The 25,725-nt window shown below is 39.1% G+C and overlaps 2 protein-coding genes across 12 annotated transcripts in view; both read left to right on the top strand.

The window, feature by feature from the left end:
• Positions 1–3,057, top strand: part of dst (dystonin) — a 116,752-nt gene extending 113,695 nt beyond the window's left edge. For 10 of the 11 annotated variants that reach the window (XM_060871887.1, XM_060871875.1, XM_060871877.1 and 7 more), the window contains 3 exons: positions 287–397; positions 1,145–1,268; positions 1,989–3,057. In XM_060871887.1, the coding sequence (XP_060727870.1) occupies positions 287–397; positions 1,145–1,268; positions 1,989–2,245 (492 nt within the window). In that variant the 3' untranslated portion in view covers positions 2,246–3,057. The remainder of the gene's footprint in view (positions 1–286; positions 398–1,144; positions 1,269–1,988) is intronic. The other variant, XM_060871878.1, reaches the window with a different exon arrangement.
• A 3,239-nt stretch (positions 3,058–6,296) lies between these two features.
• On the top strand, positions 6,297–24,038 carry zmp:0000000760 (collagen alpha-1(IX) chain). The gene is made up of 27 exons (XM_060871487.1): positions 6,297–6,375; positions 6,521–6,559; positions 7,161–7,284; positions 8,577–8,970; positions 9,714–9,791; positions 9,878–9,979; positions 10,063–10,116; positions 12,328–12,381; positions 12,537–12,590; positions 12,670–12,723; positions 12,853–12,906; positions 13,013–13,066; positions 13,153–13,206; positions 14,266–14,319; positions 14,420–14,464; positions 14,550–14,603; positions 14,704–14,757; positions 14,847–14,900; positions 15,032–15,103; positions 15,197–15,232; positions 18,122–18,166; positions 18,265–18,297; positions 19,461–19,607; positions 20,217–20,393; positions 21,143–21,233; positions 21,957–22,034; positions 23,031–24,038. Exons 1-27 carry the CDS (start codon positions 6,297–6,299, stop codon positions 23,258–23,260), a joined length of 2,364 nt encoding a protein of 787 aa, XP_060727470.1. The 3' UTR covers positions 23,261–24,038.
• The last annotated feature ends 1,687 nt before the right edge of the window (positions 24,039–25,725 follow it).

A 25,725-nucleotide genomic window follows, 5' to 3' on the forward strand; every position in this document is an offset into this window, starting at 1 on the left:
GTGTTTGTCTTACCCAGAAACCATTTCTCATCGTAAAAGTTTGATAAAATTATTAGCTAATGGGTTCATTTTTGTTCTCTCAATAATAGCTACCTATTGTGCCAAAGAACTATGGGGGCACAATCCTGAAACACTTTGTAGAGTTAATTATATGTACAGCCTGGGAAATCAGGTCATCCCCTCACATACTCCGTTATACAGTACATCTTTTAAAAGATTTGGTTTCCCCTCTATTTTGAACCACTGTTTTAAGTTCATGTATTTGACCCAAAATTGTTCCTCACAGACTCTCCAACATTTAACCCGCAATTACGATAAACCCTGGCTGACAAACAGCAAATCAGCTACTCCCTTAAAGTCATCCGACTCTTTTGAGAGCCAGGGCTCATCTAATGAGGTATAGTGATTTAACAGGAGTGACGAAACATATTACTGGTCTAACAACTGTCACTAACTATCAGTTTCCTACTGTTTACCTTAACACTCTGTGTGTGGTTTCAGTCTAGTCTCTCACTCTTAGGCTTGCATTCAGATGTAGCACTGAAATGAGCTGCTCTCTTAATATCAGTTCTTCTTTGTTCTTATTTCAGCTGAGCTGCACTCTTAGAGTACTAAAAGTAAAATTATTCATTTTATACCACAGCACTGTTTAATTAGCCAATCTATTAGTGCTAAATAAATACATGACCTTTCCACATCATTAAATACAATTATAAACAGTTAAAAAGTACAACATTCTCCTTAATAAAAACATTTTAATTGTTTAACGGCTGTGGTATAAGACTAATAAAGCACTTCAGGCCATGCTATTATTGGAAAAAAATCCACTTTGTCTCAGACCATAACATCATTATGTGGATTATTTTCCTATAACTCTAATTTCTTACGTAACACTTTTGACTTGCTTGCTCTGTCATGTCTGTGCTTCCTGTAGATTAACTGAGGGTTTTTTTTTTTTCCCCCTGATAGCAATGATGCAATTGTAATGTCATTTTATTTAAAACATTTGAGAGACTTAAGTTATGTAAGTATTGAGAGTTTCAGGTTAAGGTCAAAACAAGATCTGTAAAAATCCTTCCTGGTGATAACTTCTAATCTGCTTTGGAGGAAAAAAAACAAAACAAGAACCTTTTGTTTTCCACAGAGTACACCCATCCAAGGCAGCAGGCTCCGGCTGCCTGGCTATTTGTCAGGAAAAGGTTTCCAGTCTGGAGAAGAGGGAACCCTGATAAACACTGCTATTCTGAAAGCAAGAAATCAGACTGCTGGTGAGTTAAACAATCCACCACTCAGTTGAGTTACTATAGACTTCCTGTCAGCTCAGCGCAGTCTACGATCTCTCACATAATCACTATGCAGAACACATTCTGCTGCTTGAGGTGAACACTTGGCCAGTAAAGCATTGTCCAGTCCAGAAAACCAGTGAAGCATCTCAGCATGCACAAAACATTGAACCTTGAGGTGGATGTGCTACAACAGCAGCAGAGCACATTACGTTTCACTCCTTTCATCCAAGAACATGAATCTGAGGCTATTTTAAACACAGCCTCACCCAAACTAGACAGATGAAGCCCACAATAACGTGAGGTTTTGGTGTTTGTGCATGTTGAGATGCTTCTCTGCTCACCAGCATTTGAGCAATTGTTACACTATATCCTTCCTGGCAGCTTGAACCAGTTTTCCTCTGACTGCTCTTATCTACAAGGAATTTCCTCCCACAGAGCTGTTGCTCATTCTAGGTAAACAGCAGATTATCAGCAGTTTACAAACTATTCACATCAGCGTATCTGGTACCAACGTTCTGATTTTTTCTCCAGTTTGATGTGACCACCATATAAATCTGTATCTATATCATTTTTTGCATTGTGCTGCTGCTACATGAATGTGTACAGTGGGTGTTCCTAATAAAAATGGACACTGAGTGTAGTATGTTATAATACAGCCTAAATGCACAAAGATTCGAAACAACGATATTTGTCACCGTACAGGACTCGGCAAGATTCCCAGCAGACCTGGCAGTAAGGCAGGGAGCCGCGGAAGCAGCCGGCGAGGGAGCGACGCCTCTGACTTTGACATTTCCGATATCCAGTCTGTCTGCTCTGACATGTCAGAGACAGTGATGGACTCTGCAAGGCCACGCTCATCTCCACGCCAGCCTGGAGTTAAACCCTCCAAAATCCCTACGCCGCAGAGGAGGAGCAGGGCCAGCAGCAAACTAGCCAAAACCACCGCCACCAAGAGATAGTCAGCGGCTGGCTTCTCTCTCTTACAGCACTGTTCTGGGACACACTGGACAAAAACTGGACAACAGAAGACACTAAAAACAGCAAACTCTCCTTATTTAAAATGAACAAGTTGTAAATTATAAAAGAAAAAAAAAAAAAAGTGTAGCAAGATGTAAATTATTCCAAGGAGAGCGAGGTGAAGTATGTGGGATTGATGCTGTGTGAGTGGAACATGACAGTTTTGTGTACTTGTGTATTTTTAATTTCTGTGAATAATGTCGCATCAAATGTTATTTTATTTTATGGTATCGCTGCTACAACCTGAGAGGTTAGCAAGCAGTGGAAGGAGAAAAGGACTGTACATTGTGAAGCTAATTAACAGTTTTCCACAGTCTTGGATTGAGCTCACGTTGAAAGCTGAATGTACTGTAAATCTCCACAAGCTTGCAAATAATATTAAGCCACTGCGTTTCACCAGGGCACTCTGACTATTTATTCATCTATTTAAAGTGCAATGATGTGTTGCTGAGAATGCATTTTAAAAGGCAATACAATAATAACTAATTGTAATCACTGCAAGTGCTAAAATATCACATGGCCTTCAAAATAACAAATAGAGTCCGTCATATCTAACTGCTACATAAAGTTTGAAATGCCTAATCCTATCATTGTGTGCCATTTAATCTTGACAGGAACCTTCCACTGTTCTAACTAGCAGATATTCATAAATGCATTCATGTCTGTGTACTGTATGACTCTGTGTCAGTGGATTACTCACATTTTTGTAATAAACCTGCTTGCAGAAAGCTCTGGCAGTATCGAAAAAGCAAAAGCCTGCTCCTTCTTATTGTACGTGTATCCATCGGTGTGGGGACGGCGAATGTATCGAGTCGGATGGAAGCTGTAATGTTTGAGGAGTACGTTTTAATGAGTTATGAGAAGTAAATTAAATTTTAGTGGACGTAAGAGAGGAAAATAGATAGTGTCAGCATTCTGGTGCTTGGCAGAAAGCACACTGGTGGGAAAAAGGGGGAACTTCCTGACTAAATCGTGCCAGATGGCCTCTGTGTTGTGTACCGGATTAACTGTATCATGTGAAAGAATCCGTCTGTGGATGCGGATCACTGATACTGCACGCTAAGACACTGCATCTACGACACATGTCTAAAACAACAGTATGGACCAAAAATATACTTCTTTTTAGAGCATTAATAGTAGAATGAAAAGAAGTTGCAGCAGAATTTACAAGCGTGTTAGAATTGCACTAAACTTTTACTTAATGAACGTGTGGACCACTGCCCGGTCATAAGCATTTATTTTATACCTATAGGGCTTTTTCCACGTTTCTACAGCTTGGCTCCATTTTGCAGGCAAAGATTCTATTCTAATAACAGGAATAAAATGAGAATATTGACTCTGCAGATTTATATGAAAACACCCAGAGCAGTGATAGTGAAAAACTGAGTGAACCAGCTTTTGAAAGCGTAAGTAAACCACTGAGGGGAATAGAAAGTGTGACCTTACCAGTGACATTTCAATACGCAAATGCATTCAAGCATTAAAGTATGATATGAGAACAGTAGTGTGTTAGCTATTTTATAGTTTACTTGAATGTAGATGTAGCTTAGCATGAGAAATGGACTATCATTTCTGTTACATTTACGGCATTTAGCAGACACCCTTATCCAGAGTGACTTGCAACTGAGGGTTAAGGGCCTTGCTCAGGGGCCCAGCGGTGGCAGCTTGGTGGACCTGGGGTTCGAACCCATGACCTTCCTATCAGTAGCCCAACACCTTAACCACTGAGCTACAGTACCACATCCCCTGTTAAAAACTAGGATGCCCCTTGTTTACTAGGCAAAGCACACAATTTGACAATATACTGTACAGTACACTGACCTATTTTCCAGAGTCTATTCCCATGTCTAGCCCCATGTTTCTCAGGAAACACTGCAAACTGAATCCAGTGTTTAGTGAGTGAATAAATGAATGAAAGAAACCCATTTCTGTCACTAAAAACCATATACATTGTACGGCTCCATGCACAAGTTACGCAGCAATCCCATACCTGACCACGTGCCTGAACGTCCTGCAGTTTTCAATGGCAGTTGGAAACCGTAGAATGTGATTCAGCTGAACCTGTAATAAAAGTGATGCATACAATAAAATGAGAACCAAGAATATCAGATTGTTAGTGATATTTGTTGGGGGTGTGAATGTGTGTGTGTATGTTTTTGTCACAACCCAACCTCCCAATCATTTTGCACAATATGCTTCAATTCTACCATCACACACACACACACACACGGTCTACAGCGTCCTGTTGGATGATTGTAACACACTGAATACGGAGAGGTCCATTTTTATGGCCAGTTCACTTTGTTTAACTGAATTAAAGTATAGATTGATATTATACTCTACACACAGTTCGTTTTCCGTTTTGATTTACAAGATCTAGTTCTCAGTCCACTTCTGTGAAGCACATTTCTGTTCCTTTTTGATGGAATGTTTGCAGAGCTCGAGTCAAGCCTATCCGTGACATTCTTCATCTTTCTATCAGCAGCCCCTAAGAACAACTCCCATCCTGAATAGGCTGCTGGCTTTAAGCTTGACTAGTAGATACTACACAAACTACTGTATTATGGTACAAGTACTTATTTTTAACGATACCTACATTACACCTGATAGCTGCTATGTTGTAAAAGAGTTTAGGATTGGAATAGACGTAATGCACTGTTCCCAAGATCTAACACACTCCTTTGATCCGTTTAACATTATTTTAACTGGTACAGCAAATCAGGTGTGTTGGGAGTAGAAGTAACTCTAGGCTGTGCCCAGCGGTGGATCTCTCCAGCTCGTCTCAAGAGTTTTGTGGCACAGGGGTTATTTACTCAGAGTAATTCTCAACTCTGACCAGGTTGCCTATGTGCAGTGGGCTTCAGGAGCATACAAGAGCCATCAGGACCTAGGGTGGAGTGGAGCGCCAGGATCACGCTGGAGAGCAAGCTGCTGTGAACGCACTTCAAGCTTAAAGCAGTGCTCGGCCTAGAGATGGCACTTTAAAGCTGACTATACTGCAGGAACCTGGTGAAGAACCGGCTTCCCTCAGCACCATACACCACTCTCTAAAGGAATATGTAAGTCAATTACATTCATCTGGTATCATTTTAATAAAATCACAGCTAATTATTATGACTTAAAAAAAAAATGCTACAAATCAGCAAGATGGTTTTTATTTTGCAAAATGGTCTTTACGGGCTATTTAAAAAATAAATAAATTCTACTGAGGTCCTGTACCTGAGGTCCCCACGAGTTAGTAAATGTTCATAATAAGCTGTAAAAACACTTGACATAGTGGACGTATTCATTCTAGTTGATAGCCATGTTAATATTAGTAACTTCTGCATACCCAGGAAAAAAAAAAAAACAATATTATCTACTATTATTATATATACACTATATATTATTATTATATATTATTATTATATCTACTAGTATATTTTTCAAAGTGTTGCCCAACTGAAGAAAATAAAATGCCAACATGGATTTAATTTAAAAAAAAAAAAAAAAAAAAAATTTATTAAATATATATATATATATATATATATATATATTTTTTAATTAAATCAGTAGACATGTTTAGTAAGTTTTAGTATGTAAAACTTTTTTTTTTTACTGTCTACTTGATTTCATTTAATAACAATAACTTCCAGAAACATGATGAATGGTGTTACACGTTAAGGCCTGTGCATAATTATTTGAATTGTATGTGATCGTTTTATTTCAGGTCGAACACAATTGAAATTTTTTAGCTGAATGTGAAATGCAGTTGAATAGCAAAGTTTTCTTAAACTGACCTGACTTAAACCGAGGCTGTAATACAATTGATGATTATACAATTATACATTTATATATATATATAATCTATATAATAAAACAACCAATTGGTTCTTTTCTGTAACATTTTTTTGTTACTCCACAAAGAATAGTTCACATTATTGTCACAGTCCTTTTCTTGCTCTCACTTTCTCCTGCAGGTACAATTAGCAGCTGAGGGTCAGAAGTTTCACCATGCCAGCTTTAAATAAAATGCTGGTTCTCAGTGTTCTGTTGGCTTTCTTGGGCTTCACTAAATGTCAGGATTTACCAAGTAGGTACAAAAACTGTTCATTCGAATGACTGTAACTAGAATTCCAGACGGTCAGTTAGTGTAAACTCGGACACATCACACAGAGTCTGGGGTCACTAACCCTAGGTGCATTTAGGTGTTTGATGCGCTGCACTTGCACCTGTAGGGTGCAGTATAGAGCCACACCAGACCAACCAGACCTCCCGTACAGACCCTGTATTGCTTACTCTCTGTAGCAGCGTGTATTGTGTACCATCATTTGGCTCATTGCAGTATTCCATGAACATGTTCGATGTTTCTGCACTCACATGCTTTCTACTCAAGCTAGAAAACAGATCAGCTTTTATTTTTCCTGTCATGATCTTTACATTTAAAAGTGATTACGTACTGAATAATATAGCAGTGAAATGTTTGTTTCCTTTGAGTACATTACCAGTATTCGGCTCCTGGATGCCGTTTCATGTTGCTGGCTGTTATTGTAATTGCAGTTAAAGTGCCTGGGCACGACTAATTCATGCCTGAACTAATGTGCTCATTATATCCCATTAAAGACATTTTAAGAATTACAAAATGATTGAGAGGAGACTTTCTTTGCCAGTCTTTTAGAACATTACTCATTAGGAAGAAAGCAAGTCGAGGAAAGTTCCGTGATTTCCATTCGCATTTGATCTGTCCAGCAAATAGCAATGTTTTGCTAACATTTCTAAACCACAACGGAATGACTATTGCCAATCGATAAAAGTGAAAAATTCCAATGTATATATTTGGTTTGATTTTACTCTCAGCATCACTATTTGGTTTTCTAGGTTATGACCTGCTGGAAGAGTTTGGCTTGGTTGAGAGCAGAGGGGTGAGGCAGGTGAAAGGCTCGGAGCCAGAGTCAGTAGCGTACCGTGTAAACCCCTCCCTGCATCTCAGGAAGAGCCTGAGGTACTGTATTAAAAATTCATCTAAAATTAAATGTAAACAAGATTCACTAGGAAATAATCCATAGTACTTACTGGATAATTCGCTTTAAAATGGATTACTGAAAAATAAGCCTGGACATTTAGGGGTTAATTGACTCTGAGGAAGAGCCAAGTTATACACAGATCGTGCACAGGTGGTGCAAAAGCTAGTCCATGCCAACCCTGAGATTTTGCCAAGGTTTAAATTGAGACAACGTTATACTTAGACACATGAGAAGTGTTTAGTCCCCTGCGACATGTGGTGTTCAGAAGGAATGGTATTTTTTTTTTTCTTCTTAAACTTTCATGAGTTTTCCATTGGTCCTGATTTTCCACCAAGTGCAATCTTTCCCTCCTCCAAACAATAGCTCTCGTTTCCTTCTGCCCATCAGATTTGATAAGTGCTAACCGTTTCCGATCAGAATTTACTGTCGAGTTGGATTACTGAGACAACACACAAAAGGATTTGATTATATGGATCAAACTGCTATATATTTTCTTTATTTACAGCCAGTGAAAAAAACAGAGAGCTTCACAAGCTTAAGTACAATATAACATGCTGCTGGGACCACAGAAAGCTACAGTGGGTTTTAGTTCTGTGCTTCCAAGGGACTGCAGTAGTTTCTCCATGTGTTGGGTCTTTCCTAGTTGTGTGTGGGCCAAGCAAGCTGTCCTCAGTGAACTTCTCCAGCTTGACAACCAAATCATGTTTACATATGGAGAAGTGCACGTTAGTGCAAAATCATTGACCAAGTGTTCAGGCTAAATGTGGTGAACAGCATCAAGGAAAACAGAGACTTCTAGGTGGGGGCCTTCTAAAGAGAAGCTTTGCACTAATGTGGATTGTGAAATGGCCTCATTGTTCTCAGAAACATTAACTACTAATTTCAACAAACTGACTCTGCTTAAAAACAAACCAAAAAAGCCACAGAAGATATAACAGAAAAACAAGATGAGCTATAAAAGACAATAGAGGAAGAAAAGTGGGCATGTGGTCTAAATTAACACGATTCAAGATCAACCAAAGAACATGCAGAAACTATACAGATACAAAGCGTTGAGTTTTGGGGGATTTAGTAAAGTGGTTGCCTGTTGCGTGTCGACACTTGTAATCAATTGGATTGTAAATTGGATTGTCTTGCACATGCATTTCATGTATTTATTCAATGTCATAATCTCTCCCACATTACCAACTCTGCTAATCTTTCACACACACTGTCTCTTATTTATATCTCTCTAACGCCCAACATTTCGGCCAACCTCCTATTCATCCAGCGACGTTTACCCAAATGGTCTGCCTACTGACTACTCTGTCATAGCCACTTTCAAGATAACCAAGGACGAGGCAAAGGCATCCTGGAACCTTTGGCAGGTTAGCGACCCCGAGGGCCGGGACCTGGTAGGGCTGCGTTTTAATGGTGACTCTAGAACGCTGGACTACTTCTACAGCAGCCCCAGCAACATACAGATGTTGCGCACCTTTCACGGTGTGGAGAATTTGTTTGACGGTGAGTGGCACAAACTGGCGCTCAGTGTGAAAGGAGACCAGGCAAAGCTACTGGTGGACTGTGAAGAAGTGAGCGCCGAACTGCTGGATGAGCCGAGACCAGTCATCCTCCGCGGCTACACCTCCATCGTCAAGAGAACTGCCGGCGATCGCCCCGTCTCTGTGAGTAACTCTCAGGAATGTTAATTCAGCTTCACAACAGATTACGTCATTTTCTGAATCATTTTCAAAGCATGTGAACTTTGGTGGGCTCGGTATCATGGGTGACGAAAAAAGGGGAAATAATTAAATAATTTGAAAATCACCTCATCACAAATGATCGGTATACACGAAAAGGAGGAGTAATGCAGTGAAAATGTTTCAAATATGCATATTTATACTGATTTATATACCCGAATGAGTGGTTCTTTTTAAACAAATATGAACCCTACCACTCTGCCATCTGAAACACAGTCAAACAGTAGGGGAAAAACTCCAGCATGATCTGTGAACTCTGACAATTACACAATCTCTGCTCAAGTTCTTCATTTCCATTCCTGATGTGCATCTCACAACCAACACCTTTGTTAACTGTGAACAATGAATCATCTAAATAAATATCTGAATTACACATACAAGTGTAGATGAATTAAAAACTAAAAAAATAGCCATATTGTTGAAATATATATCTCAGAGATATTACCACTGAAGAAGTTACATTACAGATCGCACTGTACTGCTACAGAATATTTTTATATATATTGGATGGATAAAAATATAGGCCTTATGTTACGGCTTGTGCGTTAGTAATTTTACCCTGTTTAGTTCTAGAGACATTTATGCTGGTCGGAGAAGCTTAAAGCTATGCGTATGATTGAAGAATTCAGGAATCAATCATTCTAATATTCCCTATGATGATTATACAGGTGGACCTGCAGAGGATGCGCGTTTCCTGTGATGCTGACCAGGCCTATTCCGAAGGCTGTTGTGAGCTCTCGAGTGTGGTGAGTCACCTTGTGGTGTGTGTAGCGGTCTCTGTGTATATTTGCTTACTATTTACTACTATTCACTTTCCCCTTGCTTTCTATAGTGTGGAGGACATGCAGAAATTGGCCTCAGTGCGAGAAGAGGCAAAGCCACATGTAAATGCCTCCATGGACAGCCAGGTCCACAGGGAATTTCTGGTCCTAAGGTAGCCATATTTTCATCCAGCCTTTTCCCTGATGCTATGTGCTTGTATTATGCTGATCTCTGTGCCTTTCTGTCAATGCGCAGGGTCACAGAGGTCTGCCAGGAGAGACTGGAGAACCAGGGCGAGTGGGAAACTGGGTATGAATTGTAGGCCAATAAAAAAAACAAACAAACAAACAAACCCTGAGCTCTATGTGCCAAACTCAGCGGCACTTAACTGTAGCCTTTAGCTTACAAAGCTTCTGATAGACGCTCATTAGGGACTCACTGGGGAACAAACATGCCGAGTCATGAGCTCGGGGGTGGAGTATAAATGAAAGAAGAGAAGGAAGGTGGAAGACGAAGGAAGAGAGAAAGTAGGAGTGGACTTGGCATGGACGAAGAGTGAAGTTGTGGAAAATGGCAGTGAAAGTATTGCTGAGTGAAGACATGATGGAAACAGAGCTAGGAATAGGCCTTGCTTCAAGATGGTAAATATTGCGGCTTGCCTCGATCTTAGCACGGTCATGTACAGCTGGCATTTAAAGCAGTAATCGGTCTTTATTATGATTACATAAAGCACCACTACAAGCTGAGTCTCTGGCTCACACACTTCTAATTAAATGTGCATTCTATATAAAATCACCATGGTGAGAAAACTTGTCCTTCTGCATGCTCCTTCAACCTTCACACTGGTGTATGGTACAGGAGTCCATGAGCCTTGAGTTCATACAGTAGGAAAAAAGAATATGACCACAAAGCAAAGAATATGAGCTGTAGTGGGAAGAGACTGAGTAGACTGGTATCCAACTTTTCCCTGTCTGAAATACTACAATTATATTTAACGGTATATTCAAGGATTAAAGGAGAAAGAGTTTGTTGTTCTAACCGGCTAAGTGTTTAACACGAAGGGGATAAATAAACATGGAGTAAACGCACAGGTCAGTGACAGAAGGCTCAGACCGAGTGAAGCCAGAGAGTAGGCAGCAAATACAAAGGGCAGGGTTTCAGCATCAGCTTAATTAGAGGACAAGGCACAATGCATCAGGATCCATTTAGTTTGTATACATTTGGCTGGTGCTTTTTCCTTGGGCCGTTCTTTCCACTCCAGACTTTTGGCTAATTTATGTCTTTGATCTTCATCCAGTTCTCAGCGGTGAGCTGGAAAAGAGAAAAAGAAACTACATGACCATGCCATAAGAGACTTCATCCTTAACAGGACTGAATATCCTTAAACACTGTAGAAGGTGAAAATGAATTCTGACCGAGTGTTTTGCAGGCAGGCAACTGTTGCTGTGCTGGAGACAGCACAATATTTCCTGCCCTGAAAAGATGCACTGGATTATCCACTGCATTGGGTGGTCTTAGATGCACCAGACAAATTCTTCTGCCTGCTCCTACCACCTCTTTCCATTAATTCTTTGACACCTGTGTCTACAGACCAGACTCAGCTTGTGCTAATGAACTGCTTTCAAATGAAGTTGTTTAGACAATAGGCGCTAAGTGAATAAGTGCTTGTTTATAACTCAAAGTGATTAGCCAAACAGCTGGCTTTGCTAGTGCAATGCAAAAAGTAAGGCTTGTTTTAGCAGTAATGTGCCAGAAGGCCAACCTCCTACATGTTAAATATGTGACAGCTAGTGTAAAATTCGCATGGGGGGGAAAAGGGCATCAGGAATATAAACCCACTGCGTTGAAAGGATCCAGGACCTTGAAAATCAATACTGTAAATATTGAGGTCTTAGTTTTTATCGTAGAATTTTTATGAAAACTGAATGCAGTCAGCATCAGAAACATGATAAACACTCAATAATTAGTTCTATGCATGTATGATTTATACACTCTTAGGATAAACCTCTGTATCTAAACATGAAACGGCACTAAAGGTCAGTATTTTATAGGAGTTTAAGATGTTTAACCCATTAAACCACCACAAAGAGTATAGCAATGTGTTATTTTATGCACTGTTCGGTTTGGATCAAAGCAAGAACTGCAGCAACTTTGCATGCTTTTACTCGTGACAATCGCTTGTGGCTTATTGCTTGCATGAAACGGTAACCAAAACAAAATGAGCTAAAATCCAGTGTTCTGTAAATAAATCATTTATTATTCATAATATTCACTATTAAAAAAAATCTGTCGGTTGCGAAGCACGTCTGTTTAAAGTTAAGAGATTTTGAAGGACACAACTTTTAGGTAACTATTAGGTTTACAGAATTTAATTATTGCAGTGCAGTCACAGGTATGCGTATATATTAAGGATTTTCCTACGGCTACGACACATCTCAGACAAGTATAGTTAAAAACTGATTTAAGAACCATCCGTTTTAACACGTCCATCTGTAACCATGTCCTTGCTCTCTAACGTAGGGACGAAGAGGACACACTGGAGAGCATGGAAACATAGGCGAACCTGGTCCTAAGGTATTGTCTTCTTATTGTTTCTTAAGAAAAACTTTCATTTAAAAAAATGTTTCTTTACTTTTGTCCCTCCTGCTCTGACCTGTGCACTGCATGTGCTCTGCTGCACAAAGTTCCACACAGAGAAAGCTGAACTGGAATGAATGTGTTTCCCTTAGGGCCATGCTGGGATCAAAGGAGAGAAGGGAATGCGAGGACTCCGTGGCCCTGAGGTATTAGCATAACGTGTACGGCATTTGCCATTCTTCTTCTTCTACACATTAGCAATGTTAATGAATCTTCCTCTTGCAGGGTGACACAGGGCCTAAAGGTTTCAAAGGTTTACCAGGCGCTACAGGCCACAAGGTAAGAAGCATAGCAGTGATATGTCTTAAGAAAGGTCACACGATTTATATGGCTGTACTGCGCAAATAAATGCATTGCATCATTCATTTTATCAGTGATCTTTTTATTATGTTCCACTAACAATTGTAGGGAGTGCGAGGGCCTCCTGGAGAGAGAGGAGAGACGGGGCTGGCAGGAGAGAGAGTAAGCTGGACCAGCCCATTGTTTTAGCCCATTTTAAAAGTTTCACAGCAGTTCATATTGCTGCTGGATAATACGTGACTCATTTGCTCCTCGTTGTCTCTTCCAGGGATCAGTAGGAGATCAGGGGTACCAGGGAATTCCTGGATATCAGGGAGTGAAGGTACTTTTTAGCACCTTTTGTGGTTTTAATCACAAAAACAGGTATCAATTGTCAGTCTCATTTTTTCCATTTGTCCATCTCTAAAGGGAGAGGAAGGTCCCTCTGGAAATGATGGACCTCCAGGACCACAGGGCCTGCAGGTATGCAAATGGGATGGAAGCATCAACACACACTGTGCCATCATTTACCACAATGACATTTAAGACCCCTGGTCCGCTTTTAAATCAAAAACTAACCACCGGAGTTCACCCATGCATGCATTACTTGGGGAAATTAAGTCTGTATGCAGTTAAGTGTGCAGAGGAATTCTTCTAAGTTTAAGCCTTTGGCTATGACTTATAAGTAGTTATAGGCTTGAGCTATGGCTCTTATGTGTTACATTTTATTAAGGGCATCAATGTAGCTGACAATGCAAGAACAAGGGCATTACACGCTTGTTGATTAGCATCTGCTTGTGCAAATTTATTAAGAAAGAATAAGAATTGCCATCAGGGGTACAAATGTGCTTTTAAAAGTGATGGAGACAGGAATCATAAAGGGACAAAGAGTTACTCAATGACAAACCATGTCCAAATGTGCCCCAAAAGCATGACTAAAGCATCTCATGGAAAGCATTCCATTTTGTTTAAATGCAGACCAGCTTAAACACAGCAGTCATGAGATCATGGATGGTTTGGATGCCTTCTAAAATTTAGATTACATGGTTTGCATCTCCTACATACTTAAAAAGAACCATTAAAAAGAAACCCAGTCTAGTAGTATGGAGACGTCTCTACGGCAATGTACTGTATAAAAAATTAACAACTACAAGTGGTGGGAAATAATTGTGCATAAAATGAGGTGGAATGAGGTAAAATTCAAAACCTTTTTTGCTACAATCCTATTAGGAACCCTTTTTGCCTCTTCTGTGACAATAACAATTAATTACAAAACTATTATTTTTATTGTTAAATAAACACATATACGACTAAGATTGATTCTCTATAAGCTCCTAAGTTTCTTATGCACTTTTTTGGGCTATAATTTCCACTTGTTCTAGGGATTCTACCCTGTCACCAAAGTGTCTTCCCTAGAAGCTTCAAGGGTTCCCCACAGAGACAAACTATAGAATACTTAATGGCTCCAAGGTTGATTTTTTTTCTGTTATCTTGAATGATCGTGAACTATAATGTTGTTGGTTATCTATTTGTTATCTACAGGGTGTTGTGGGAGATCCTGGTGAAAGAGGAGAACCTGGAGAAAAAGGAAAGCCTGTAAATATTCTGCTTACATGATTGTGTTAAAGTAATGTATTAGAGTTTAAAGTGTATTTATTACAGCGCTTATTTTCCTCTCATTATCCATTCTATCCAGGGTATACAAGGGCATAAGGGAAGTGCTGGAGGCATGGGAATAAAGGTAGCCAGAATCTACATTCATCACAAGTTATCTACAAATAAATGGAAATGTATGTGAGTAAATGGAAAGGATGGGCCTTTTTCAGGGCATTGTTGGTGATCCAGGTTTACCTGGAAGGGACGGAGACTCTGGCAACGAGGTATGATCTGTTACTGTGTCATTGTTCTGTGAGGTTATCGCTCATTCTACTTCTTCCATTTTTGTACTTTTTATCGTAATCTCAAATCGTTTCCCCACAGGCTTATCAAGGAGAACAAGGGCCTGAGGGAAAATTCGGAAGACCTGGCGACAAGGTAATGTCCGTGTTCCTCACGGATGCTTGTTTTAATATACCAGTGTTATATGTGGAGATTAAATATGGTGGGATGTTTCCTTCAAACAGGGTGACAAAGGCGCTCAGGGGCCTCCAGGGAACATGGGTCCTCAAGGACGTACTGTAAGTGCTTACTAAAATCCGCAATCAGGTTACACAGCGCCTGAACGGTTCTTGCACGTTCTTAACTGCTCTGTAACAGAGAACATAAACTCAACCTTCTGCTACATTTATAAAAACGTAACATTCTCCAGGGTCTGCAAGGATATAAAGGCTCAGCAGGAAAGCCAGGAAGACCAGGACTCATGGGGCCGCCAGGAAGAACGGTAAATGTTTTGGAAAGATGTTCCTGAGTCCTGTGAAATGTCTATTCTCTCTGAAAGTATTTCTCATCCTAAAATGTGGTTTTTTATTTCTAGGGACATATAGGATTGCCTGGAAAACCAGGTCCAAAGGTAATGAACTCACTTTAACTACAATCTCACTAGGGTCCAAAATGAGGACGGAGATTAAAACATATGACAGTAAGGGGCAAGCTGGTATGTGCGTTAATTCTGCTATCAAAAAGCATCATTTTAATACTGCTAGCTTGAAAAATCCACAAATTCAAGTCAAGAGGCTTCTGAGTTAGATCACATATCAATATGCCGTTTCACTGGTCATGGATAATCTCTTCTGTAATGACATACAGTACATGGAAATATCTAAAAACAGGTATGATTTTTTTTTTTTAATGACTTAAATACTTAATCTCTTGGCCCTTTCTAATACATCAAGACTTTTGACATACCCAAAGTAACGTTCACTTACTGGTAGCATGGATAGAAATCTGTTAACCTAGGTTTATCACCCAGTTTTTCAGACATTGAACAAAAACAGGTTTTTGTTATGCATTTACATCAAATGCATTAGCATAGAATATAGCATGCTGTGCAGCAGATTGTTCAAGATTTAATTAACGTCGTTAAATTCAGTTTAGAATTCTAGTCACTGTGTATGAGCTGGTTATTATAGAAAAAATATAACCTACAGGTCATGTTACAGCAGAAACTACTTTGTGAGCCTGATCTTTTGTCAGTATTTAGAAGAAAGAAGCTTCTTAGGTTTATGATCTCTTCTAGAAATATAGTGAAAGTCACCATTATGAATTACATGCCCAAGGGGCTGGGTATAACAGAAGAATAAAACAGGGCCTAAAGCAGCACTTTGTGGGACACTGTTACACAGCTTTAGATGTGGACTTTACAATCTTCATTTATGTTAACAAACTCCCATTTGGTCGGTCAAAAAAGATTTAAGCCAGGCAAGAAAGTTCTTTTGAACTGGCTGTTTATTTATCCTGTTCAATAAATTATCGGTCATTAGTGTAACATACTGTATACAAATCCAGAATCTGAGGCAAGCAGCAGGTCAATGACCACTTTAGCCAGCGATGATCCTGTACAGACTGAAACACATCCTGCTTGTCATTGCTATTTCAAAAAGAATGAGGTTGTTAGAGAACAACTCTCTGAAATCTCAGGAAACACAGAATATGCACAGGAACATGGCTGTGGTTGTCAAACAGTGTGGAATCCCCACATGTTTAAACAATGGTGTCATGTCTGCCCTGCAACGTGCACCATGTAGCCATGCATAGCCAGCTGGCAATGAGAGAAGGCACACAAGTAACTGTCTGTGACTTAAAAAACACTGAGTCCTCTGTTCTCATTCCAGTCTCCGTTCTCTACTCCAATTTAACCTCATTTTCTATACTTAATTCACAATTCATTCATTGGAAGTCCCCATGGTGTTTAATCGTTTTGTTCTTATTAGACATATTTAGAGCTGATTTATCCTCCTAGTGAGGATTTTATCCCGAAGTTACGAAATCAATATTCGGACCTGGGATATAACTACAGACTTAAGTGCGTTTTCTAAAGATTTTTCACCCATGGGATGGACCTGGCCTATAGTATGGGTGTGTTTGGGTTACGTGCAGTTCTGACTTTGTGGCCATTTTTCTTGTGTGTGATCAGCTTAAGAGATAAATGAGGGTGAAAATTTGCAGTGACTGATGCATATTAGTCTCTATAGATATTTTAATTCTTGCCAGCTTCTCAGCTGTGGATCGTTGCATTAAACTGGTTTTAGATATTTATTTTAAACTTTACATTTTTTTTTCCAGTTTCTACACTTAGTTACTACTTTGAGACTATTTGAATAGTTAAAAGTGCTACACAAACCAATTGACTTGTTTATTGTTTTACATTTGACAGCATTTTCCTTCTTCCATCCACATTTGCTTTAATTTTTTTTGTAGTTTTTGAAAGCAAGTGCGTGTGCTTAAAGGCAAGCCACTGAAAAACCTGATCTCAGACTCTTTACTCAATAAAAATCTGGCCCTCTCGGAGCTGTGAACGCAGGTGATTTGCATAATCTGCCTCAGGAGGAAAAGAAATCTGCTCAAGCAGGATGCTTAATCCATTTGTAAACACTGACAATTTCCCTGCACAAATATTGACATGATTTATCTAACCAAGACTTCTTGTGTTATCATGAATCATTGTAGTCTCGCTATTTAACTGGAACATTTAGATAAAGTTTGTTGGGACATCAACAGTGAATCTGATTAATCATGATCCTAATGTTATGCCGTGAAGAACAGGGAAAGCAGAAGCAGCATGTAAACTCTCTCTAACCCAAGTCCTTGAAAGGGTGAGAACAAAGAGAAATGTAGTTCAGAAGTCATTTTTAAGCTATTTTTGTAGAAACTGGAAAAGATCAGTTCTCACATACAGACAGAATTTATTCATTTGAAGCTTTTCATATTGGTAACTGATGGAGTAATTTCATCTGTTGCTCAAAGCTCAAAGCTGTAACGGCATTATGAGAACTTTCAGCTGGTTTTTGCTTAGTGATGAATTGAATAATGCTTATTTTCCCATGCACGAGCAGGGAGCTTCAGGCCGTAAGGACAGTAAAAGTGGCAGTACACTAAAACATGGACAAATAATTAATAACAAACACAGAGATGAACATTAAGAAGAAACTCTACAACTGTTGGTTTTTCAAACCCGAGTATTTGGACATATTCTGCCTCTGGCGCCACAAATTTTCTGCCTTATGGAAGGATTGGAAAAACAGTTTGAAGATGAAACATTTGGAACGCTACAGTGTAAAAACAAAAAAATGAAGATGCATGTCAAGCAAAAATTAAACTTGTCAGTGTTGGTTATATTAAAAAAAAACCTGTCTAAAGTACCACTGGTGGTTGCCGTGAAATGTATCCACCATCTTGATCATACAGTACAGTACTACAGCGAGTCTTTTTTTTTTGCTGTTACGACTTCTGTATTTTACAGGGAAGTACTGGTATTCCAGGATTTCAAGGTGTAAAAGGGCAAGAGGTAATACACCTTTTCTTACATTTTCTGTAAACAAATGTTCTTTTTTTTCTAGGCACACAGTGTGAGAATGATCATGTGAACATTTCTTGTTTACGCAGGGGGAGAAAGGACAAAAAGGACCAAAAGGCAGGGTAAGGTTTCAGTCTTTAGGAGCTAGCAGTTCGTTTTTCCTATCAGAAGTATGTAAAAAGCATGGCAATTAGAATTTAATCAAGATTTGACACATTTACAGTCAAGAAACACTGTGTAACAGAATGTAATAGTAACATGCACATATAGCAAATTCACTGCTATTGTTTCATACACACACACACACCACTTCTTTTTTGACACTGACTGCCGAGTCAAAAAAGATTATCACAGATAATTTGCATGTACTGTACTTAAGCCATATCCTATGAGCAGGAGTGCTGTTATAATGAACATACGCATGACTGATATGTAATATAACAGCACAATTGTGAGTGTGATGCTACTTTCATACACACGTTCTAAACAAGACATCTTAGGGCCTTTTTACACCTGGTCACTGCATGTGTTTTCTCTGATCCCATAGCTATCTGATTTGTTAAAACTGTTCCATTTACATTAGGCCACATAAATGCGCCTTGGCGAATCGGATATCAATCCGATCTTTCTACTCCCGCCTAAAATGCTAATATATTTTACCTCAGTTCCTGGGTAATATGGGGTTTCTGGCACGATGCACGACTCGTGAGTCACTTGCGAGTGACGTACTTCCGTTTGGGAGGAGTATAGCGCTGACGTATGTGGCTTGAACAACCACATTCATTTACACCTGTCCAGTTTCATCTGAAATGCGTCCCAGACCACCTCCTAAAGTGGTTTGAACGATCGAATTTATATCCGTCTCGAAAACGTTTCGGAGGGCGTTTAGACCTGGTCTTTTTACCATCGGATAGCTACAGTATCTGATCACAGAAAAGGCATGAAGTGACCAGGTGTAAAAAGTAACTGTACAATCTATATCAAGTAACTGACATTTCTGAACTAATATGGGCAGAAATTTTGTTTATTTCACTCTGACAACAAAGATAGCTCCCAATAGAAGCCACAGCTGGATAGAGCATTGCATGTTTCCAAGCAACACAGGATGATTGAAAGTGTTACTGAACTTCCTGCTAGCTGTCAATGTAATGTACTACTGCTATTGGTGTTTAATGTAGCAAAAACAGACGAGCCGAGGGCTCAGCGCTCTCATGAACCAAATTTAGTGGAGTAAAATTAATTGTTCTATTATTTAAAAAAAAAGTAATATTTGTACATGTTAAAGGTAGGAGATAGAGGTGAGCTAGGGCCACAGGGAGGACAGGGGAAGCGTGGACCTGCCGGAGATCCTGGCCGTAAAGGTGGCGTGGGGACCAAAGGTGTCCAAGGAGACGCAGGGCTAGAGGGATTTCAGGGAACTCCAGGACCACCGGTGAGTATTAGATGTTCAAATCTTTCTCTCTACACCTCTTTTATTGCCTGTTTATATAAATAAACAACTCAAGTGTTTATTAACCCTTTTTATTCCAGACTATAATCTCAGGAGAACTTTCCAGTGTTAGGCTTTTTCTGTAGTTAATGCAAGCTACAAGCTATTTTTGTGGACATACGTTGAAGGGGTTTTAGAGGATTTGTATGTCTGTGACTGACAAACGAAAACAATTTCATAAACCAGTTTCATAAATCGTGCTCCTGTCAGTCAGTCAGTTACAAAACACTGCATCTTTAAAGATACCGTCGTTTTACCACTTGTTTTTGCATGTATAAGATGTGTGCTAACCATTGTGTGTCAAGAGAGCTAGTAAACACTCTCTCATTAGTGTGTTTCTGTAGCTTGGGGCAAGGTTTTCATTTAGTATGGGTTATAAATTTATAATGATCCTGGCAAAATGTTGTTGGCTCTATTTTTTCTTCATTACATTGTTAGCCACATCCTTTCCAAGCTTTGGTATAACATAGGGCAAAGCTGCCCTTAGCTGGCTGATTTGTTTCAGAGTTAAGTCTGAGCCAGTAATGCATGTGGTAATAATTTCTCTCCCAGGGCCCAACACTCTCAGCCCAACATGTTATCGAGGTCTGCAAGCGTGTGGTGCTGGAACAGATGTCCACATTTGCCAACTCTGTGAAGCGGACATGTGCCGCCGTGTGTCCACTGTATGGTGATGTGCCCATGGGTGCCCCTGGTCCCGCAGGACAAAGGGGACCACCTGGACCACCCGTGAGTCTGCCAATCCTGCATGACATTAAACAACAACAACAACAAAAACAAAAACACCTCTGTAAACCTAGCATTGGTAATGTCTGGGGGAAAAACTTTAGATGTGGTTTGATTTAGACATCGCAAAGTGAAAACGCATGCCTTTCAGCCCCGTTAGACATTATAAATTTTCTTTATTTTTCTGCCATGTGAAACAAAGACAGGACTTGCAACATACATTACCTTTCTCAGAATCCCCTTGTTAGAGTATGTATGTAGTGTGTGTGTGTATGTAGTGTGTGTGCGACAAGAGAACAGGCTGCAGTTCTTGTAACACTGGTTGGAGTTAAGACACTCAAAATTTCCAAGTCTCTATGAAGACCCAGTGGTTAGAGACAGAGGCATTTGATGTGTTAAATAATCATAGAGAATCCCCTATCTGCCCTTAAAGGGGAAAGTCTGAATTATCAAACATGTTCACTAAAAGTTCACCAAGCCTCCAATGCATGTAAAAAGATATAAAACTGACTCTGCATGGCTTATAAAAAAAGAATTATGGTGCTTTTTTCGACTCATAGTTTTACGACTTCAGGTGCTTTAAAGGAAAGACTGAAGAAGTTAGAAGTTAATATTATGAAGCAAATTTATAGTACAGTCAGCAGGAATTTATTAAGACATCCCCTGGACCTTAAAACTGAAAAACATTTGTTTGAATTGATGTAATAGACTTTACATAGAATTAACTGTTACTTCTGTTGGCCTGTTATTAGGGTGATCCTGGCACTGATGGTGTTGATGGAGAAGTAGGGCAGCAAGGATTCTATGGCGAGTTTGGTGATCCGGGCAGACAAGGGACACGAGGTATGTTTTCAAAATACTCATAATAAGCATTTAAAAATGTTCATATTCATTCGGTGAAAAGGTAATATAAAATAAAACTTCAAAATACAACTAGTAACAATTGGGTGTTCAAACACCTACCAGCTGATTGAAAAAAAATTGATTCAAAAAGAGTCTGTAAGGCATGATTCTTATTCATAAAGTACAGATAGCCAACATCTGTCGACAGAGTAAATGTACTACGCTTAGCCAGCTGTTGGTCTCCATTCCAAAAAAACATCAAAAAGATGGATGCTCGCACGGATACATTCAAAGGATTCTTTACAATGTCTGAAGTATTACCACATATACTATTTATACTATGTTATTTTGAAGATTGGATGCAATGCAATGATAATAAATGAGAGACATTTATTCTTTGCAAAGGCAAAGAAACTAAATGAATTTAGCTGTTTTTTTTATCTATACAGCAGCTCCGAGGTCCTGCATGTTTTTTTGTAACTGAGTCATGAGAGAAGCTTACTTGCTTACTTGGTGCTAGATAAGGCTTTAGGCTAAACTGAAAACATGATCAAATATCATAACGAATGATAATATATAGTTATGTGGATTGTTGTAGCACTAATGCAATTATGTATATTTAGAATATATGATCTATTCAGTTATTCTGCAGTGAATAATAACCATGCATGTATACTGTACCATTTGTACTGTAGTTTTAATAGTCTACTTTTTTCCATGCAGGTGATCAAGGAGAGAAGGGAGACATGGGTCCAAAAGGCTATGGTTTAACTGGTTACACTGGAGACCAAGGACAAAAAGGTAATTTCATGCACTCCTGTCATAGGAATCAGCTTCTTCATTTTTCTCATCTAAGGATGAGGCCAAAGTTTTACATTATCTTTGGTTTTTCACAACTCCACACATTTCAAGTTATCATACTTTTCTTTTGGTAAGTCCTACTTTTTTTTCCATACAAGATGTAATCAATCGTTCAATAAGCAATTTATTTCAGCTTTAATTCACTATAATGCAGTAGGTCAAAAATGACCTACACCATGTTCTTCCTACTGACCAGCGGCTGTACTTAAGGGCCTACATTTAGTGACAACGGCCTTAATTCCACGGGTAAATCAAAGGAACTCAGCCAAGACTGCATGCGAGAAAAGTCCAGTTCCTCCTTAAGAGCAATTTCCATACAACAAAATGCACCATTAGCATCCCTACAAACAACTGTAAGCAAATATAGTCTTCGGACCACAAAGACACTGCGTTGTTCAAGAAAGAGACACAAATGATCTTGACACGGATGAACAATCTTTGACCTAAAAGGTTCAAATGAGTCCCAAAGGAACAAAGGAACCCTAACTCCAGTACCAGCATGAAAAAGCCAAACTGAAGTTTGCAGGTGATCACCAGCTATTTGGAGGAGTGTTCTCTCCTCAGATTTAAAAAAACAAACAAACAAACAAACAACTGAAAACAACTGAACTAGCACAGTGTGTGTGTGTGTGTTCACTGCTGTGTGTGTGCACTTTGGATGGGTTAAATGCAGAGAACAGATTCTGAGTATGGGTCACCATACTTAGCCGTATGTCACGTCACTTTCACTAAAACTGAAATAAACCTGTTAGTATGAACGTCTTTAGCCTACATGTATGTAAACCTTTGGCTGCAAATCTATGATTATGACTATGACGCGGTTTTGCAGTGAACTTTGTTGCAAACATTCTCAAGGACCATGTATGTTAGAATGCTTAGAAAAATCAATCACTTCTCATAAGGCAGATTGTAAGATCTTAACTCTCATATTTACAGGTCAGCGTGGACGACCTGGCAGAGCATTCGATGGACGACCTGGTCAAATGGGTGAGAGAGGCCATGTTGGCCGACCCGGACTGAGGGGTCACCCTGGACTACCTGGGGTTCCTGGAGTTTGCCGGTCATCAGGGTGTGGTCTGCTCAATGGGAATGCTGGAGGCACACCCCAACAAGCATCTCCGAGCTCATCCAGACGGACATCACAGAGACTCCGGGCACGGCCATAAAGTTACAGGATAACTGCAATTATGCAATTGCGTAGAGCATGTCAACTGATGTAAATAGATTTATAACCCCTCCTCATCAAAAGACTATGTTTTCAATAATAAAGAGAAGAACCATCACAGCTACAGGACTGACTGAGGCCAAATAAGGGAATTTATTTTCAAAGCAATTTAGCTGGCTAACAACTTACTGTAATTATTACTAATAATGTAACAGGCATTAATGTGGGTTCTGTATTGTTCTTATGGAAAATTGTCTTTGGACACAGTTTTGTTTGTGTTCTTCCAGGCAAGTGTTTTCCCCAAAGCATCACAAATCAAAATCTATTTTCTCGAGATTGATTTTGACCACTTCTGCTAACACTGGTTTGAGATTATGTCCCATCTGCCACATCTGGGGACAGAAACCTCCAGAACGATTCTCACATTCTTCTGACCTAGTGGTGGCCTTTGTAAATGGAAGAAAAAAAAACCCCTCAAACTCATAATTCCACAAGTTTTTCTTCCTTCTGGTCTTTCTTCTGGTCATCATGCCAAGCTTTACGAGCATCCAGATACTATAATTTCTATTGGTTTGCAGTTCTCAAGCACTCAAAGCAAAATTCTGGAAGAAAAAAGACCCTTTAGTTTCAGAAGTTTGTGCCAAATGCTAAGTAAGCATTTTACTATTTTTTATACTTTTTACTATAAAACATCCAACTGTCCATCAAATGAGGATGGTTTTTGAGTAAGGTCACTAGATGTCATTTGCTCAAGCTTCACTAGAACAAATGTGTGACTACTAAAGTGCATCCTTTAAAGTCTCTTTCAGAAATTTCAGCAAGTGCCTTACAGTTATTCAGTAACAATGTACTTTTGTCATTTTTACTCACAATCAAGAAATATGTTTAGTTATTATTTGTCTTAAAGCATTAAATAACCCAAATCATTCTTGTGGTTTCTGCTGCAATAATTTATTTAGTTCTCTTACAAGGACAATAATTACGTGACCCAGTTGCTCAAAACATCAAGAATAAATGTTCTATTAAGAGATAACCTGATGTGTTACAAAAAAAAAAAAGAATAGACAGTTTAAAAAGCACTTAACTGTAGATAACCTGTCTACTAGGAGTGTACCAATCACCATTTAAAGCTAGAAAGCAGAAATATATTTGCATTGTGAAAGCTGGGGTTTAACCTGAGTGATGGCCAAGCTAAGAGACAAATGTGTGTCAAAACATCCATACATCTTTAAAGCTGCTACTCCACTTTAATAACGCTTAATATTGGTGGATCTGATACCAATAAGACACAGGTGTTACAGGTGTGTATGCAACCAGTGACTGAGTATTATATTTGACTCACCCCAGTGTCGCTTGCTGTGGACTCTCGGACTCGATCCCCAATTAACTGCTTAACTGCTTGTAGGTTTGTAAGGGCCAGGATATTCTACCAATTTTCCCCTCACCTACCTTCTCCTTATTTTTTACTATGCAAATCCTATGCATGTATCTGCAAGATGGTGTCTTGATTTGGCTGATGCATACATGTGTGTGTATATAGCATAGTGTAAGCCAATACAGTGACTACATTTATAATTGTACCCAGTGCCAACATGTATAAGGAAAACAATCTATTATCTGATATCAGTCACCAGGAACAAGCTGTTCCCTTTACCCCAATATTTCCAGTCTATCCAGAAGAACATTGTGATATGGTCTCAAAAGCAAGACGACACAACCCTGGTTGGAGACCAGTAATGTGTTATTTACTGTTATTCATAGTGTCATTTCAGCACAAATTTTTAAGCTTCTCAGATATAAAGTGAAGGTTTGAAAAAGTTTACTATTCCACCCAATAAGAACTAGAACACTGATGGGCATTGGCTAGGTCACACATCATCAGATACTCAAAGCTACGGTCAGAGATAATCAGGCAGAAAAAAAAACTTGGATACACTTCTATCACCCTTCTGGAGTCACTAGGCTTCGGACTAGATCAGTTGAAGAGCTTTTGGATGGTCTAGAACACAGATAGACAGAAATACAGTACATCACATGAAAGATGTTTTTTTTTCCCCACTTGATTACCTTCCTATCGTAGGATAAGAGTAAGAGAAAACTTCAGCATGACATGAGACTTTTGCTATATTTTACTGGTTTTGCCCAATGGGAAAACCCATTTGCCTCCTCTCCTAGGGCAAATCTGGGTGTGGACAGACTGGTCAAAGAGGAGTTATGGCAGCCACTATTGAAGACTCGGACGTTTCTGTTGTTGAAGGGATAATATTCCTTCTTAGATGATTTTTTTTTTATTGTAAATAATTTCAAAGTAATTAACTATGATCAAATTAGTAATTAACTAATAGGCATTATTAAAATAAAATTCAAAGCTTTCGATAAAGCTAACTAGGATAAGACTAGGCAAACAATATTATATCAAAAACATGAGTAAATTGATTCAATTTAAGCACATGGAAGGTACTACAC

Source organism: Tachysurus vachellii, chromosome 6 (genome assembly GCF_030014155.1).
Source record: "Tachysurus vachellii isolate PV-2020 chromosome 6, HZAU_Pvac_v1, whole genome shotgun sequence".
Taxonomy (NCBI): domain Eukaryota; kingdom Metazoa; phylum Chordata; class Actinopteri; order Siluriformes; family Bagridae; genus Tachysurus; species Tachysurus vachellii.